At 35.3% G+C, this 19,865-nt stretch overlaps 1 protein-coding gene across 1 annotated transcript in view; it reads right to left on the bottom strand.

Moving 5' to 3' along the window:
* The window catches only part of PCDH15 (protocadherin related 15), a 1,158,626-nt gene that overhangs the window by 273,998 nt on the left and 864,763 nt on the right, over positions 1-19,865 (bottom strand). The window contains exons 23-24 of the mRNA XM_007944018.2: positions 9,168-9,308; positions 3,770-3,882 (exon numbers count right to left, since the gene is read on the bottom strand). Of these exons, the coding sequence (XP_007942209.1) occupies positions 3,770-3,882; positions 9,168-9,308 (254 nt within the window). The remainder of the gene's footprint in view (positions 1-3,769; positions 3,883-9,167; positions 9,309-19,865) is intronic.

Raw genomic sequence — 19,865 nt, 5'->3', positions numbered from 1 at the left:
AATTTATAGAAAACTCCAGCACCTCAATAACAAAAAGACAAATAATCCAATTAAAAATGGGCAGAAGACATGAATAAACACTTCACTAAGGAGGATATTCAAGTGGCCAACAAACATAAGAAGAAATGCTCATGATCATTAGCCATTAGAGAGATGCAAATCAAAACAACAACAAGACACCATCTTGCTCCAGCACTAGTAGCAAAGTTCAACAAGACAGAAAATAACCAATGCTAGTGAGGCTGTGGAGAGATTGGGACTCTCATACACTGCTGGTAAGACTGTGAAACGGTACAACCACTGTGGAAAGCAGTATGGAGATTCCTTAAAATGTTGGAATTAGAAATATTATTTGACCCAGACATCCCATTACTAGGTATATATCCTAACGAAGCGAAAGCCATGACAAAAACAGACATATGCACACTCATGTTCATCACAGTACTATTTACAGTAGCAAAAAGATGGAAGCAACCTAGGTGTCCATCAGCTAAGGAGTAGATAACCAAACTTTGGCACACACACACAATGGAATACTATGCAACCCTAAAGAATAACCTAGAATCTACAAAACACTGTATAATGTGGATGAACTTGGAGAACACTTTGATGAGTGAAATAAGTCAATCACAGAAGGAGAAATATTGTATTAGTCCATTATTGTAAAAGTCAAGGAAAAGTTTATATGTGGAAGGAAATTTTCTTTGTTCGTTACCAGGGATGGGAGGGGAGAGTAGGGAACACTGTTAGATAGGTAGAGATAAGTACCTCTTATTTGGTACTTACTGATTTGGGTGAAGAGAAGGGAAACAAACCAAATGTGAGTGATCAACATGGTGGCATCAAGGAAGAGGAAGACATAGAGAGGTACATGGGAGATACAGACAAGCAAGATGAACCCTTTTGCACATAGAATACTGTGCTGTCAGTGAAGACAAACATGGGTATATGGGTAGATAGATGGGTGGCCAGGCTACACTATTAGGTATGTCTGTGAAGCAGTGAGTTACCCAAGATCATGTATGGGGTTGGCAGACAGTGGTCCTATAAGTGTATATGTATGATCTGAATCCCCAGATGTATAATAGAGCTGACAAGGGACAAGGTTGTAGTTACTTCTTGGTCACAGCCAGCTACCCAGAGGGCCCTAGTAGGTGAACCTGTGGGCTCAGGACCATAGTCACAGGGGACATCAAGCTTAATTGGCATAACATACTACACAAAACACTGTTCCACCTCCTACTTTGTCAAGTATTGACTTGGATCTTAAAAGCTTGCAAACAGCCATATAGGTGCAACAATGGGTCTCTCCTCGTCCAGAGCAAAGAAGAATGAAGAAAATCCATGATTCATGGAAAGAATAAGTCCTAGTGATGGGTACACCACGCAATCCACAGCCTATACAACTATGAGACCAGAAGAACTAGATGGTACCTGACTACCACTGTCAACCACACAGAGGGGGATCTATGTAGGAGATCCTCGAGAGAGAGGGAGAACAATGTGGAACAAAATTCAAAATCATTTGGGAAAAAAAAAGGGTACTAGGTTTGCTAGTCGTATAGAACCTGGTGGAACCACTGAGACTTTGGCCCCTGGCTGCCCTTCAGGTCTGAATTTGAACCCACATTTGTGGCTTCCAGCCAAGCAAAAGACAGGCATAGGAGTTAAACATTTACCTGAAGCAGACATACTCTTTGGAGAGAACAATCATGGGAGGAAGAAGGGCTGTTTATGCACAGGGAGACAGCTCAGGGGGCAGGGGCGCATGGAGGGATGGACATAGGGAAGAGGTGACTGTTGGGAGAAAGTGGGAAGGGAGCAGTTTTATTGTGGTGAATTGTGGTCAATGCCATGAGACAAAGTATATGTGAACTACTGTATGGAAAATGAATTTGCCCTGTAAATTTTCACTCAAATCACAATATAAATAAATAAACAAACAAATGGATGAGTGAATGAATGAATGAATAAATAAAAAATATCTGTAACTTTATACATAAAATTGGGTTGATAAAGATATTGATAATAAAAGGAAATACATAATGAAATCTAAAAAAATAATATGAGGTATTCGACTTAAGTCAGAAGTGACTTAGGATGGAATCATCAGATTGGAACTTGGTCCTAAGTTGGAGAATACCTGTACTTGTCTTTTAGGTGCCTAGTAACATCTTAACTTAACATCTAAAGTTATGTGAATTAACTTTTTTTTACAAAACCTGTATTCATGACTGTACTTCATTAATACCCCACAGTTGATCCAAAATTGCAGGTATTGATTTACGTGGATACTTCTTTTCTATATCTTAAATATTATGTTTCTCATAAAAGGTGACTTAATGTACTCATTTTTTATCTTAGTCCTCTTTTCCTTTATTTTCCTACCAATTGTTAACTGCCTTTATTCAAGTCCTCATTATTTTTCCTGCTTCCATTTTCACTGTCTTAAATTCAAATTCCAAAGTAAGTTTTCCAACACAAAAACAAAAAGAAAATCACAGTGTTAACACCCTCCTTCATTCTATTTCACTAGCTTAAATTCTGTGCTAGGCTAAATATTCTTAGGACTTCTTAGGAATTACAAGAGCAATGAAACCACAAATTCTAGAACATGATAAAGGCCTCCGTTATCTAAAATCTTCATTTCTCTTGAGCCTCAATTAGTATCATTCTCCAATGTCCAATGTGTCTTTACATAGACTGAACTACTACAAAATTTCTGGAATTCAATGTACTCTCCAATATATTTATAGTTATTTATGGACATTTATTTATGTTTCTGTATATGCTGATTCTTTAACTTGGGATATCTTTCTGTATTGGATGAAATTTCATTTCCTTCAAGATACAACTCAAAGTAATGCTGATATGTTCAGAAAGGTCTAATGCCCCTTCAACATGCTTCCTCTTTGCTGTCAGCTTCTTGCTATTGTATTTTTATAATATATTGTGATTTTTCATATACTCCTTTGTTTCTATTCCTTGGATGTAAGCCTCTGGAAAACAGTGACTGACTGCCTATTCATGTTATACCCATCCTAAGTATATAGTAAATATATAGTATGCAGTGAATGTTCTTCAAGTATTTGCTGAAAATACTGTTTGATATTTGGATTAACATGCTAATAAAAGTACTTTGATGATTTAACTTAATCAAGTCAAAAATAATCATGAAAAAAATTTAGTTATTTTTGCAAAAGAGCATTAGAAAGCTTGTATAGGACTTACGACAAACCATGAAGCAATCATAAAATACAGTAATTATATACTTTTTAAAAATTTTTAGGATTATTTTTATATACATATATATATATGCACATACATATACATACACACATACCCATAAATAGTTACACACACACATATACATATATACATATATATACAAACAAATTGATCAGGCAGTGAATATCATTTCAGATTACATGCAAAAGTTGGGTAATATGTTCTCCCTGGTAATAATGTCTACTTCTCACCATTGTGCAAATTAATCAGTTGAAATTTAAACCCCAAAGTATAACAATGTAATTTTCAAAGATTGCTTTGATTATTATTACAGGATCCATTATTCATCAAAGTATTAATAATATAGCCTTTAAACTAATTTATATTAACTATATTCATTTTTAAATGAATGTAAAATATATAAAACATAAAACTAAGTTGGAAGCTCATTTCATAGATAAATACATATCACGTCAATTTCGAGAAGGTAAAAAAAAAAAACAACCTTTTATGTATTTTAAAAAATGGTAGGGACCAATACCTATATTCCTCTTGTGTGAAGCGTGGGATTTCTCCAGGATGTAGCACAAGAATTTTCACTGTGGCACTGCTGGACATCACTGGTTCACCATCATCAAATGCAACAACTACCAACTTAAACAATAACAGTAAACAAGTTAAAGATTAGTACCGAGAAGAAAATTTTAAAAACATCATGATCACATTCATGTTTTTAACCATTAGACTGCAGGAGTCCAGAATGGTGAGCAAGCATTATTTCCTCACTGCTTACCAGGTAGTAGACAATGTACTAGAACATATGTTATGTATATTCTCATTTAATCTTCACAACTGTCCTTAATTGTTGTTGTTGTTGTTATGTGCCGTCGAGTCAAACCCGACTCATAGCGACCCCTCCTTGGGTTTCCGAGGCAGTATCACTGCAGAAGTAGGATTGCCCAACCTTCCTTCCGAGAACTGTCCTTAATAGGTAGACATAATTATATTCATTTACTAAATGAGAAAACTCAAAGCAGTTAAATTACTAACTCTATGAAGGCTGCTGGTTTAAACCCACAAGCCACTCTTCAGAAGGAAGATTGGGCAATCTACTTTCGTAGTGATACTGCCTCTGAAACCCAAGGAGGAGTCAGGTCTAACTCAAGGGCACATAACAACAACAACAACAACAACAACAACAGCAGCATGATACAGAACTACCAGTGAAGCTGGTTTTTGATATTTATCTAATTATAAACTCTTTTCCCTTTTCACAGTTGCATTGGTGTCTACAGAAAAACATGTGCATTTATAAGTAACAACACATTTATTTAAAAAGTGTTAAATTCAGTCACATCAATAGCAAAATGCTAATTTGTTTGCTTATAAAAAGAAATTCATTTCTCCAGTGATTTAATTGTCTCCTGCATTATAAGTCAGAAATATTTTACTCTGGAGGATAAAATATAGAAGCTTATATAATTTGAAAACAACTTGATACACAACCTCTTTGAAAATATAGAAAACCAAGTTTATACTGTAGAGGAAAAATTATTCAAATGATGAAATCTAAAGAAAAGCTTAAGTTCAAAATTTTAAGATGCGATATATTGTGTATTACTGAAATAGCTTTTACTGTTGTTAATTTTCTTTGGCAACTTATAATATATTGAACATAATTCTAACTTTTACTTTTAAGAAATGTCAAATATTTCCAAAACCATATTTTTTTCTGGGGTTATATTATTTTGGAAGCTGCAAGTTACTAATTTAAACAAATTCAACATGTGTCTGGAAGATCATAACCAAGGATCATTCTGATAACCTCATTTTATCTTTGCATGAACATGAGTTTACAAAGAGCACAATTATTAAAAACAGTAATAAAAGCATGTCAAGCATAATGCTCATTGATATTCACAAGATTAGTCAGTGCAGGTATTTCCCCTGTATAGCATCAAAGGCTTTATTCACAACTGACAAAAACCATTCTAAATGGCTATATAAAACTGAAAGACTCAAGCAGTTAATAAAATAGTTTATACACTTTATGATAATACGTAATATTTTTCAATTAAGTTTGACATGTAGAAACAGGCATTGTTTTGCAACTATATGAAAAGAGTAAATATGTTAATTTCCACTAGTAATTAAAGAAGTATAAGATATAATAAAAAAGCTAACAGATCTATATTTTCCCTGGCAGATATACAGAGAGTAAAATCAACAATAATTTCTAGGGTTATGAAGGGCTGAAACTCATTACACAGGGAAGAGATATCTCTTTCACAAATGGTGCTGGCAAAACTGGAAATCTATTTACAGAAAAATTAAATAAGACCCATACCACACACAAAAATGAACTCAAGATGGATCAAAGACCTAAGTGTAAAATCCAAACTTATAAAGTTCATCAAAGATAAAATAGGCTTAAATTTAGGTGCCTTAATTTATGGCATAAATAGACTATCAAGCATAATCCAAAATACACAAATAGCAGAAGATAAACCAGATGAATGGGACCTTCTAAAAATTAAATTCTATATGCATCAAGAGACTTCTCCAAAAGAGTGAAAACAGAACCTATAGATTAGGGGAAAAAAAAATTGGCAATGACAAAACCGATAAAGGATTTAGCTCTAAAATTTATAGAAAGCTTCTATACCCTAATAAGAAAAACAAACAATCCAATTTAAAAAACGGGCACAGAACATGAACAGTTACTTCACCAAAGAAGATATTCAGGCAGCCAACAGACACATGAAGATATGCCTGTCATCATTACCCATTGGAAAGATTCAAATCAAAACAGCAATGAGATATCATCTCACCTCAGCAAAAATAGCAAAGTTCAACAAGACAGAAAATAACAGATGTTGTTGAGGTTGTGGGGACATTGAAACTCTCATACACTGCTAGTAGACCAGTACAACCGTTGTGGAAAGCAGTGTTGTACTACCTTAAAAAGGTGAAAATAGAAATACCATTAGATCTAGCAATCCTGCTACTTGTAGTATATCCTATAAAAGTGAGATTCAGAACACAAATAGATAAATGCACAGCCATCTTCATCACAGGGAGCTCTGGTGGTATAGTGCCTAAGCCACTTGACTGCTAACCAGAAGGTTGGTGGTTTAAACCCACCAGCCACTCCTCAGGAGTAAGGTTGGGCAATCTACTTCCATAGAGATACTCCCTCGGAATCCCAAGGAGGGGCCGCTATGAGTTGGAGATGACTCCACGGCACATAACAACAAAAACAACAATGTCCATCATAGCACTTTTTAAAATAGCAAAGAGGTGGAAAGAACGTAAGTGCCCATCAACAGATGATAATCAAACTATGGTACATACACACAATGGAATGCTATGCAACATTAAAGAATAATGAAGGCTCTGCAAATCACCTCACAATGTGAATGAACTTGGAGACATTATGGTGAGTTAAATAGGTCAATCATGGGAGGACAAATATTGTATGTGTCCATTATTATAAAAAAGAAAGGAAAGGTTTACAGAGGGAATGAAATTTTCTTTGTTAGTTACCAGGAACGGGAGAGTAGGAAAGGAGAGGTTAATTGCTGAATAGTTAAGAGACAGGTGGTGATTTGGGTTAAGTGAAAGGCAATATAACAAAAACATGTGACCAGCACAATATCGCTAAGAAAATGTAAGACAGGGAGAGGCGAACAAGAGGTACAGAGAATAAAGGTAAATACTATTGCATACACGATACTGCACTATCAGTAGTAAAGGTAAATACTATTGCATACACAATACTGCACTATCAGTAATAAAGGTAAATACTATTGCATACACAATACTGCACTATCAGTAATAAAGGTAAATACTATTGCATATACAATACTGCACTATCAGTAATAAAGGTAAATACTATTGCATACACAATACTGCACTATCAGTAATAACAAATACCAACCTACAGGTGAATACATTGGTAGACAACAAGGCAAGAAAAGCAGGTATGGGCAGGTGAACAGGAACATACCCATGACCATACATAGTTTTGTCAGGTGATATTATTACATACATGTATATGTTATGTTGTTGTTGTTATGTGCCGTCCAGTCAGACCCAACTCAAAGCGACCCCTTCTTAGGTTTCCAAGGCAGTGTCACTACGGAAGTAGATTGTTCCATCTTCTTTCCGAGGAGTGGCTGGTGGGTTTGAACCACCAGCCTTCTGGTTAGCAGTCAAGTGCCTTAGGCACTATGCTACCAGAGCTCCCTGTATATGTTATAAAAACATCTATATGCAGTATAAAACTAACAGGACAAAGTTAGGATAAGTTCTTAGCCACAAATAAGCACTTGAAGGAGTAAGTTGCAGGGCCTGTGGGCTTGAGACCATGGTTGTGGGGCACATCAAGATCAACTGGCTCAAAGTAGTACTAAATATATTGTCCTACATTCTACTTCAGTCAGTAATGACTGGGTTCTTAACACCTTTTGAGTTGTCATCTAAGGTGTAATAATAAACTCCCCATCTGGAGCAAAGAAATGTGAAGAAAATCAGAGATGCATGGAAACAGTTGTTCCAAAAGATAAAGAGACCATGAGAACCTCAGCATATATGACCCTGAGACCAGAAGAACTAAATGGTGCCTGGCTACCAATGAAACCACTAGGAAAGGGATCAAAATTGGAGATCCTGGATACGGGGGAGAAAAAAATATGGAACAAAATTAAAAAAAAAAAAAAAATTAAGAATCTAGGATTACTGGTCAGATAGAGATTGGTGAAACCCCTGAGTCTATGGCCTGTCGTTAACCTTGGGACTTGAAACTGAACGCCAGTGATTTAACTCTCAGCAAAACAACAGACAGGGCTCCAAGCTGAAAAACTGTACCAGGGAGATGCACTAATTAGAACAATCAGCCCTAGGAGATCAGAAAGGAAGCATTTGCAAGGGGAGAAAAGTAGGGAGGGAGGCAGCAGTACATAGGCAAGAGGACACAGGGAAAAGGTCACCACAGGGAGTAAGTGGAAGAGAGCTGTTACATTGTGAGGACTGTGCTCAGTGTCACACAACACAATGTGTATGAACTATTGAATGTGGAATGAATCTGCTTTGTAAAGTTTCACTCAAATCACAATAAAACGTTACATAATAATAATAATAATGTCCTGAGTTGAATACTATTAGACAAAATCATATCTCTTCTGAAAGACTGATTGCACATGGTGGGGATGGTATTATTTCAAATTTTCTGGAAGTATCATACGTGAAAAATACATAAACGATGCGGCAAATCTGCTTTTAGGTACTTAAGGGGGGTTGGGAATTGGACAAGGGAACAATGACATTCACACAAGGTGGTTCATGACAACACAGTCATCATTATAAAAAGTTACGAGCATCCTAATTGTCCAACATCGGGTTATTAGATTAGTTTATTAGATTAAAATTAAAAGTCATGGTACATTCACATAGTAGAACACCACGTGACCATTAAAATAACAACATCAATGGTATTTATTGGCTTGGACAATAATCTATTGTTAAATCAATAATAAAAATTAATGAATAATTTTTAAACATTTGTTACAATGCATATATTTGAACACATCATGAGGACAGAAATTTAGAAAAGTAAATTCTAGTTATCTCCAAGATGTGAAATATCAAGTCCCTTTTTTTTTTTTGCCTTTTTGCTGAACTGTCTTTTTAAAGTGTCTGTGGAAAGATGGGGCAATCTACTTCCGTAGTGACACTGCCTCGGAAACCCAAGGAGGGGACACTATGAGTCGGGTCTGACCCGACAGCACATAACAACAACATGGGTTGTACATATATTGTTTTATAATTTAAAAAATCTAAAAAAGGAGAAAAGAGAAAACATATGTCATCCATGAAACCAAACTCTTAACCAAATGTTGAATGACAAAAAGATGATACAAGAATAATGACACACTAACCTTAAAAATTGTAGTTGGTTCTTCGTTAAGATTGACTCGAGTTATTACCAGTCCAGAATCTTCCTCCACATCAAAAATACTGGCCGGGTAAGGAAACTGGACATCATCTACTCTATACCTCACACGGCTTGCAGGCAATCCCTAAAATGAAATTATATATCAGTTAATTATACTCATAAAATGAAAACAAAGAGAGTAATAATGTTAAAGTGATTTGTAAAAAGTATGGCCCTTAACAGTGAAAAGTCACATATCATAATTTCATACTTGCAGAATCATTTTTGGGCTAGTGTAATCTGAATCTGAATCAATGAAGTATCTTTCTTACAGATTATTTGAACATGATTTATGTGAGAGGATAAAACGAAGATTCTCTTGTTCATCTTCTTCTGCTTTCCTTTCTTTACATGAATCTCACTTTCTTCACAAAACACCAAGTGTCTCCTTAATATTTTATCTTCTGGGACAATCATAAGTTTTATTATTATTATACTTATTTGAACTCTGTCTATGATACTCAGTATTCAAACTCTGTGATATTCAGAGGATGATGCAGTGTGGAAGATTCTGGTAAAATGGAGAAATGGGTGTTAAAGAGAAAGAAAGAAAGTATTTGCTGTCTACTCTAAGCAGTGAGTTTGGTTTTTGGACTCTAAACCAACTGCCTTGCTAAGTGTTTACCTAAAGCACTTAAATTAATCCTTACCATAATCCCTTAGGATAACATTAATAGTGATGATGATAGCAATGCTAGTAAAATAATGCTAGCTAGCATTTGCTTAATGCTTACTGTGTCAGGAACAAAACTAAAAATGACAAACTTTTACTCTTACATCTATTTTATAGCTAATGAAATTGAGACTTACACAGAGTTCAAGAATGCTAAATTGTTTCAGACATAGGCCAAGACAAGTTGGAATACAATGAAAAAAAAAATGTATTATTAAAGAAAAACAATTAATACTTGATAATCTTTATAAAGAAGTAAAAGATTTCAGGATTATCATTTTCTGATTTTTGAAAATCTATGAGTCAGGCCTTTCTTAGTCTACTTTAGACTAGAAGATCTACTGAAATCTGTTCAAACTGAAAAACCAAGGAGCTCTGGTGACATAGTGCCTAAGGCATTTGACTGCTACCCAGAAGGCTGGAGGTTCAAACCCACCAGCCACTCCTTGGAAGAAAGATGGGGCAATCTACTTCCATAGTGATACCTCCTTGGAAACCCAAGGAGGGGTTGCTATGAGTCAGTAATTAACACAAAAACCTGCAATGACAGACAAGTAGTGGTTGGGCTTGAGGTACATTTGCTGGGAATCAAACTTGAAGTTTCCACCTGGCAGCCAAGAATTCTTGCACTGAACCATCAATGCTCTCTTTCAGAGCTTAAAAACAAACAAAACATAACAAAAAAAAAAAAAAAAATTCATTGCTTCAAGTCGTTTCTGACTCATAAGACCCCTCCTGGAGTTTCCAAGGCAGTATCCCTACATAAGTAGATTGCCCAGTCTTCCTTCCAAGGAGTGGCTGGTGGGTTTGAACTGCCAATCTTCTGGTTAGCTGTCAAATGCCTTAGGCACTACACCACCAGAGCTCCCTTTCAAAGCTTACGGGTTATATATTTCTTGACTTTGTCTTAGAAGTAGGGGGTAGAGTTAGACTTCAAACCCAAATAGACCATCAATATTGAAGGGAAAAGTAGTATTTTTTATAAAATAAATTACTTTTAATGTTTATTATTAGACAATAAATTCATTTTCCATCCCATTTATAAATTGTTATAGAATCAGAATAATACATAAACCAAAGAAAATAAAAAGGAACTAACAAACCCGTTGCACTTGAGTTGATTTCAACTTAGGACAAAGTAGAAATGCCACACAAGATTTCTAAGGTTATAATGGAAGGAGATTGTCACATCTTTCGCCCACTAAGTGGGTGATGGGTTTGAACCATTGACCTTTAGATTAGCAGTCAAGTGCTGAATTACTGTATCACCAGGGACTCATAGATAAACACAGTAAAAAAAAAAAAAAAAAAATTGTTTTCTTCAATTTTATCCTAAACTGAAACTAGGCTGTGGTTTGATATATACTTGACAAGCAGATGATTTCTCTAGTCGATGAAATTTATTGTATATATCCAACGGAACCTCTGGAGGTCATTAGTTATCTTCCTGTGTTCAGAAACTACCACTACTACACCATAACATTTAGATATATTTTTAAAGGTTTTAGCTAAAAAACAAACAAGAACTTTAGTAACATTTCTAAGAAATTCAGTGTATCATTTAAAGACTTTGCCAGTCAGGAAGGCTCTTCCCTATATGTCAACACTTGCTACAACCAATTCTCTTTTTATCCTAGAAAGTGAGGGAGCATAGTTGTTCCTTTTCTTCATGGCTGTATAACTCTTCATAGTTTTGAAGATCATTTTCATTTCTTGTCGTTATTTGTACCACCCTTAAGCATTCTTTTCTTGTCTTTAATATATCTTTATATCTTTTCCCCATGCCTTTTTCACTTACCATAATTGTTTTGGAAATATTTTGAAACACTGGACTCGAATGAAACAAATCATCTAATTGTTTTACATTCCTCTCAAGGAAAACAAATGCTTTAGAAATCAATGCAGTGAATGCATTTAATTTCATTTTTTTAGTTCAGCTGGCTTAATTACAGTGTCTCTTTATTGGCACAGTTACTTTAATCACATGAGGTAAAATTTATTTTGCCAATTCAGGAAAGATAAACTTTCAAAAAGACACTATAAAATAGTCTTTGACTCAACAAAAATTATTGAAAGTGACTATGAAATCCTATAAAATGTATACAATGCCATATAAAGAATGGAAGAACCATGTAAACACTTTGTGAATTTTACTTTTTTTGCCTAGCGACCACAGAGAGTTATTACGAAAAGGAAAATTTGCAGAAAGAATTAACTAAGACATAATCACACGATCATTAATTTAATAAGAACATAGTGTAAATTGTCTGCAAAGATTCTCTTTTCAGCAGGCAGGGTGGCTACAGAAAAATTTCCTCTCACTCTGCCACTTGCAGACTTTTCAAGGATAAATATAATGAATTCCTTCTTTAAAACTTTATGGTAACTGAGGATATGTGAGAAGTCTACTACGGCCGTTCTTTCAACCTTCTCATTTACCATGACAGCTTTTCCTATAAATCAAGCCAACCCCATCCATTAGAGCAGGTGTTTCTTCAGATAACTAAGTTTTTAAAAGACTGATGAAGTGCTGGTACAGCAATCCTCCTTAACTACAACTTTCATTCACCAAAAGATTATTTGATACTTTTTTGAAAAAAATATCAAATAAGTGACATGCTCTCCATTAGAAGGATACATTTTTTTAAAACAAAATGTTCAAAATGAAACTACGATATTACTGAAAGCTTAATCATCCCCATTGTTCTGAAAACCTTGATTTAACGTCATTTATGACAATTAAAATTAACCATGATTGGAACAAATCCCAAAGGACATTTTGTTTGCAGTTAGACAAAATATATTAATCTTTACTTGAAAAACTAGCATTATGGAAATATATGATGATAAATTTATTTTATATATGATCTACTTTTCATAGAATAATTTTTAAAATGTATAAAATGTTAGCACTTTACAATTTCATAAATTATTTACACCCTATCACTTGCTTGTAAGTTCATCATTATTGTTAGCTATCATTCAGTCACCCCTGACTCATGGTGACCCTAGGTGTTACAGAGCATAATTGCTCCAAAGGTTCTTTTACTTTTTTTCATTCATGAGTAAGACTGTATTTTTTATAAGGCAATTTTTTGTTTGTTTGTTTTCATATTTTTCCTACAGATGCATTTATGTATATCAATAAGTAATATTGGTTTTGCATAATTTAAACTTATGTAAGTAAACCAAAACCAAACTCACTGCCATCCAGTCAAATCCAACTCATAATGACCCCTTCTTGAGTTTCTGAGGCGGTACACTATGGAAGTAAATTGCCCAACCTTCTTTCTGAGGAGTGGCTGGTGATTCAAACCCACCAGCCTTCTGGTTAGCAGTCAAATGCCTTAGGTACTACACCAGCAGAGCTCCTCCTTATGTAAGTAGCACCACACTATATTATCATCCTTCTACACGTTTCCTTTCCTCTTCCTCATTAGACATTTATTTGTTTACTTATTTATGGTTTCCACTTCACCCAAATTAATATGTGCCTACTCTCTAGTCCTGGTTTACCCTCCCTGCCCCACTTTGTTAACCATCAACGAATATTTCTTTTCTTATGGAACACTTTTCTTGACATTTTATGATAGTTGTCTCATATAATATTTGTCCTTTTGTGATTGACTAATTTCACTCAGCATAATGTCCTCTCAGTTCATTCACATTTATGAGATATTTTGCAGATTCATCATTGTTCTTTAATGTTGCATAGCATTCCATGTGTGTATCTGTCATAGTTCGTTGAACCATGCCACTGTTGATGGGCATTTAGGTTGTTTCCATCTTTCTGATAATGTGAATAGTGCTGTGATGAACATGAGTGTGTGTTTTTCTGTTTACGTCACAAATCTTAACTCTTTGGGATATATACCATGTAGCAGAATTGCTGGATCATATGGTATTTCTATTTACAGTTTTTTAAGGAAGTACCATGCACTTTTCCACAGAGGTTGCACCATTTTACTGTCTTAAGAGCAGAGTATGAGGGTTCTAGTCTCTCCGCATCCTCACCAGCATTTCTTTCTTTCTTTCTTTTTCTTTTTTTTTTTTTTGAGCTTTGTTATCAGTGCTGGGATGAGATGATATTTCATTGTTATTTTGATTTGCATCTCTCTAATGGCTATTGATCAGGAGTGTTTCCTCATATGTTTGTTAGCAGCCTAAATGTCTTCTTTGGTGAAGAATCTGTTCATGTCCTCTGCCAATTTTTTTAAAATTTTTAATTTGTTTTTCTGTTAAAGCACTGAAGTTCTTTTTTTCTTTTTCCCAGTCTTTGAGTTCTTCTTTTACTCTTTTGGTGAAATCCTTTGATGTGTGAATGTGTCTAATTTTCAGAGGGTGCTAGTCATTTGGGAGCTCTGGTAGCATAGTGGCTAAGACACTTGCCTGCTAACCAGACGGCTGGCGGTTCAAACCCACCAGCCACTCCTCAGAAGGAAGGTTGGGCAATCCTACTATCCGTAGTGATATTGCCTCGGAAACCCAAGGAGGGGTCGCTATGAGTCAGGGCCAACTCGACGGCAAACAACAACCAGTCATTTATTTTGTCTTCTGGTGTTTGTGCTTTTTTTAGTTATGTTTGATAGTGTATTTATGTCCTGAGTCAAGGCCCCTAAGTTTATCTTTTATTTATTTATTTATTTGATGTGCTCTGTGGCTTTAAGTTTCATATTCAGGTCTTTGATCCATCTTGAGTTCATTTTTGTATATAATGTGAGATATGGGCGCTGTTTCACTTTTTCTGCAAATGGATATACAATTTTGCCAGCACTATTTATTAAAAAGACTGTCTATTTCCCCCATTTAATGAGTTTGGCCCTTTATCAAAATCAGCTCTTCTTGGATGGATGGATTTACTTCTAGGTTCTAAACCCTGCTCCATTGGTCTATATGTCTGTCATTTTACCAGTACCAGGCTGCTTTAACTAACAGAGCTATGTAGTAGATTTTGAGATTACAGAGTGTGAGGCCTAGTTTGCTCATCTTCTTTAGCAGTGTTTTAATTATCTGGGGTCTCTTTCCTTTCCATATAAAGTTGGTGCTTAGTTTTTCCATCTGTTAAAGAAAGATGATGGGATCTGCATCAGGATTTCATTGTACCTGTAGATTGATTTGAGTACTATTGGTAATTTCATGATGTTAAGTATTCCTATCCATGAGCATGGTTCATTCTTCCATTTACATGGGTCTCTTTAGTTTTCTTATAATGGTATTTTGTAGTTTTCTTTGTACAGGTCTTTTATGTCTCTGGTTAATATCACCCCCAAGTAGTTCATCTTTTGGGTGGTTATCGTAAATGGTCTGGCTTTTCTGATTTCCTTTTCAGAGTTCTGTGTTAGTGTATAGGAAACTGATTTTTGTATGTTGATCTTGTACCCTACCATTTTGCTGAAACTTTCAATTACTTCCAGTAATTTTCTTAATGAGTCTGGGATCGTTTATGGATAAGATCATATCATTTACAAATAGAGATTGTTTTACCTCTTCTTTGCCAACTCAGATGCCTTTTATTTCCCTTTCTTCCCTTACTGTTCTGGCTAAGACTTGTTATACAATGGTGAATATGAGTGGTGATAAAGAGCATCCTTGTCTGGTACCCATTTAAAAGGGGAATGTTTTCAGTCTCTCCACATTAAGAATAATGTTGGCCTCTGATTTTATATATATATGCCCTTAACTATGTTGAGGAATTTACCCTCTATTCCTATTTTGTTCAGTGTTTTTATCTGGAATGAGTGTTGGATTTTGTTAAATGCTTTTCTGCACTGATATTTTCTTCATTGATATTGATCATGCAATTCTTTTCCTTTGTTTTATTTATGTGATGAAGTGCGTTGATTGTTTTTCTAATGTTGAACCATCCTTGCAGACTTGATATTAATCCTACTTCTTCATGGTATATTATTATTATTTTATATGTTGCTGGAATCTATCGGCTGCTGTTTTGTTGAGAAATTTTGCTTCAATGTTCATGAAGGCTATTGGCCTACAATTTTCTTTTTTTAATGGTGTATTGGCCTGGCTTTGGATCAGGCACACCTTAGTCTTCTAAGTGAAATCGTTGCTCCTTAATATTTAAAGAGGTCTTTTATAGTAGATTTGCCCAATGCAATGCATCACTTGACTTCTTGACTGCTGCTTCCATAGATGTTGATTGTGGTTCCAAGTAGGGTAGAATCCTTGACAATGTCAATCTTTTCTCCATTTATCTTCATGTTGCTTATTGGTCCAGTTATGAGAAATTTTGTTTTATGTTGAAGTAATCCATGCTGAAGACTTTAATCTTTGATCTTCATCAGTATGTGCTTCAAGTCTTCCTCACTTTCAGCAAGCAAGGTTGTGTCATCTATGTGTTGCAGGTTGTTAATGAGTTCTCCTCCAATCCTGCTGTTGGATTCTTCTTCATGTAGTTCACCTTCTCAGATTATTTGCTTAGTGTGCAGATTGAGTAGGCATGGTGGAAAGATACAACCCAGATGCACACCTTTCTTGCTTTTAAACAATTCAGTATCCACTTGTTTGTTCACATGACCACTTCTTGGTCTATGTACAGATTCTTCATGAGTACAACTGATCTGGATTTCCCATTCTTTGCAATGTTATTTATAATTTCTTATGCTGCACACAAGTCCAATGCCTCTGCATAGTCATTAAAACACAGATAAACAGCTTTCTGGTATTTTCTGCTTTCAGCCAAGATCCATTTGACATCAGCAATGATATATCTCATTCCATGTTGTCTTCTGAATCCTACTTTAATTTCTGAAACTTGTCTATGTCCTGCTGCAACCATTTTTTAATTATTTTCAGCAAACTTTTACTTGTGTATGATATTGATGCTATTGTTAAGTAGTTTCTGTATATTCTTGGATCACCTTTCTTTGTAATAGTCAGTAATATGGATCTCTTCCAGGAGCTCTGGTAGGTAGCTTAGTGACTAAGGCACTCAACTGCTAACCAGAAAGCTGGTGGTTCAAACCCACCAGCCACTGCTTGGAAGGAAAATGGGGCAATCTACTTCCGTAGTGATACTGCCTTGGAAATCCAAGGAGGGGTAGCTATGAGTCAGGTCCAATTTGATGGCACATAACAACAACAACAACAACAACATGGATCTCTTCCAGTCAGTTGACCAGATAGTTGTCTTCCAAATGTCTAAGCATATACAAGTGAACACTCCCAGAACTTCATTCCTTTGCTGAAATATTTCAAGTGGCAATCTGTCAATTCCCAGAACCTTGTTTTTCACCAATGCCTTCAGTGTAACTTGGACTTCTTCCTTCAATACCATTATTTTTTGATCATATGCTATCTCCTGAAAAGTTTGAACATCAATCAATTATTTTTGGTACAGTGACTATATATATTCTTTCCATGTTCTTTTGATGCTTTCTGTGTAGTTCAATATTTTTCCAATAGAATCCTTCAGTATTAAAGCTTTAGGCTTGAAGTTTTTCAACTTGAACTTGTATATGAGCAACTGAGGGTCTGTTCAACAATTGCTGTGGGTATTTTTCTGACCGACAATATTGAGCTTCTACATCTTCTCTTTCCATGATTGTTGTCAATTTAATTACTGACCATTCCATCTGGTGAGGTCCACCATAACATAAACATAATTCTGTTTATGTTGTTAAAATAAGGCATTTTCAATAAATAAGTTGGTTGGTCTTGAGAAATTGTGTCATGTTATCTCTGGTTTCATTTCTATCACCAAGGCCACGTTTTCCAACTAGTGATCCTTCTTTATTGCTTACAATTTTTACATTCCAATCACCATTATATTACTCAATGGGAAAGTAATGTAGGTCTATACAATAACAAGATGTGAATAGTTAATGCAACAAAATAAATGTAAATTTAGATCAAGAAAATAAGATCTTTTGATTTCAATTAGTTTCTTAATTTACTGTGTGTTTTTATGACTTTTGGTTTCTATTCTTACAGTGAGTGTTAGACACAATGTATTTGGACTTAATGATGGTAAGACTATAAGTAATTACTACAGAGGTAATTGCAGACCTGTAGGAAAGATGTTGCAAATTTGCAAACACAGGGAATTTCAATGAGACAATAATGGACCAAAATAATTATGACTTTAATATCAGGGGATATCCTCATTTAGTCATTTTTCTTAAATACACAATTATCAAGAAATTACTTACTCAGACACACATAATTTTCTTCATAATAATAGCAATCGCATTCTGTCAGGGAATACTAAAACCTATTATTTTCATTAACACACATATTAAGTAATTTGTTTTCAAGTACATAAAGATTTCTCTCCCTGATGTGATTTCCAAAATTCTTTCTCCAAATGTCTTTGAAGCAATTGATTTATTTTGTAACACTATAATTGATAAAATCTCCCAAGTATGATTTAGCATACTTTAGCATACAAGAATTAATATAAATTGGTTTGTATTGTTTCGTACAGTCATAATGACTTAGGCATTTTTTTTTTTTTTTTAAGTGTATTTAACTGGATGCTATTATATGCTTAAGAGAAACTAGAAACAGCTACTAGAAGGTCAAACTTTCCATTTATTCCATAAAAACCTATTCGCTTGGCCAAAAAAAAGTTATAGGGATGAGTCTGCACAAGAGATATTAATTATTAATTAGTGTCCTGTCCCTTTGGCTTTAAAACATTCTCATTTTTTGTAGGACAAAAACATGTATTCTTAACACTGTTTTTATAGCTTACCAGACCCCACAGTGTTGTCCAGGTTTACCTCTCCAGCCTTATATTGAAACATGGTCTACTGTTAGCTTTTGAAAGATCTTATTTTCCCTCCTATTTTGTTGTTGCTGTTAGGTGCTGTGGAGTTGGGTCCAACTATAGCAACCCTGTGTACAATGGAATGAAACACTGCCTGGTCGTGCACTAGCCTCTCAATCCTTGTTGTGCTTGAGCCTATTGTTGTGGCCACTGTGTTAGTTCATCTTGCTGAAGGTCTTCCCCTTTTTCACTGACCCTCTACTTTACCTAGCGTGCCATTTTTTTTTTTTTTTTTTTTACAGAGGTTGCACCATTTTTCAGTCGTACCTAGTCTCTCCATACTCTCACTAACATTTTTTTTTTTTTTTTAACTTTGCTATTAGTACTGGGGTGAGATGCTATCTCATTGTTATTTTGATTTTCAAGCTCTGGTGGTGGCTTAGTGCTTAAGGCATTTACCTGCTAAGTAGAAGATTGGTGGTTCAAACCCACCAGCCACTCTGCAGAAAGAAGATTAGACAATCTACTTCCATAAAGATTGACCGCCTTGGGATGTGGTCTGCTGCCTGTATATAAGGAGAAGCTTTGGGATAGTCTCTAGTATATGGCACACTTGAACCTACATGTAGCCGTGTCATTGTTTAGCAGCCTGCCATGCTCTGCCAACCTTGGGACTTCCAATGGACTTGAATTAATGGCCTGCTGTGCTGTTTGGTAACATCAGGACTGTGCTTTTTTACTTGTCAAACTTGGGCTTGTCAGTCTCAGCAGTCAGCAGCTATCTAAGTGAAGAAAAGCCTCTAGCTTCAGTAGAACAGGAACAGGAGGCAGAGCAGAAGCCCTAGGTTGAGGGGCTTTCACCCAGGCCCTAGAGCCTGGCAATTCAAACTTGGACTTAAAGCCTCCAAATGTAAGAATGAACTCTTGTTTGTTGAAGCCATAACATTTGTGGTATATTCCTGTCAGAGCAGCACTTGGAAACCAAAACACTAGCCAATCCCTACCTGCAACAAAGACACATGAATGAAAACAAATTTTTGTTATTGGAACCAATGAAATTTTGAAGTTGTTTTGTAAGCAGAGTTATTGTAGGAAACTTGGTTGATGCAATATGTGTGATTTTTTTTTTTTTTTGGTAGTATAATGGCATTATTGTTGTTGTTGTTGTTATGTGCCGTCGAGTCGGACCCAACACATAGTGACCCCTCCTTGGGTTTCTGAGGCTGTATCACTACGGAAGT

This window comes from Orycteropus afer, unplaced genomic scaffold, assembly GCF_000298275.1.
Source record: "Orycteropus afer afer isolate SDZICR_OR568_19922 unplaced genomic scaffold, OryAfe1.0 scaffold00118, whole genome shotgun sequence".
Lineage (NCBI taxonomy): Eukaryota > Metazoa > Chordata > Mammalia > Tubulidentata > Orycteropodidae > Orycteropus > Orycteropus afer.
The sequence above is the reverse complement of the archived record's forward strand: the minus strand, read 5'-3'. Positions and strand labels throughout refer to the sequence as shown.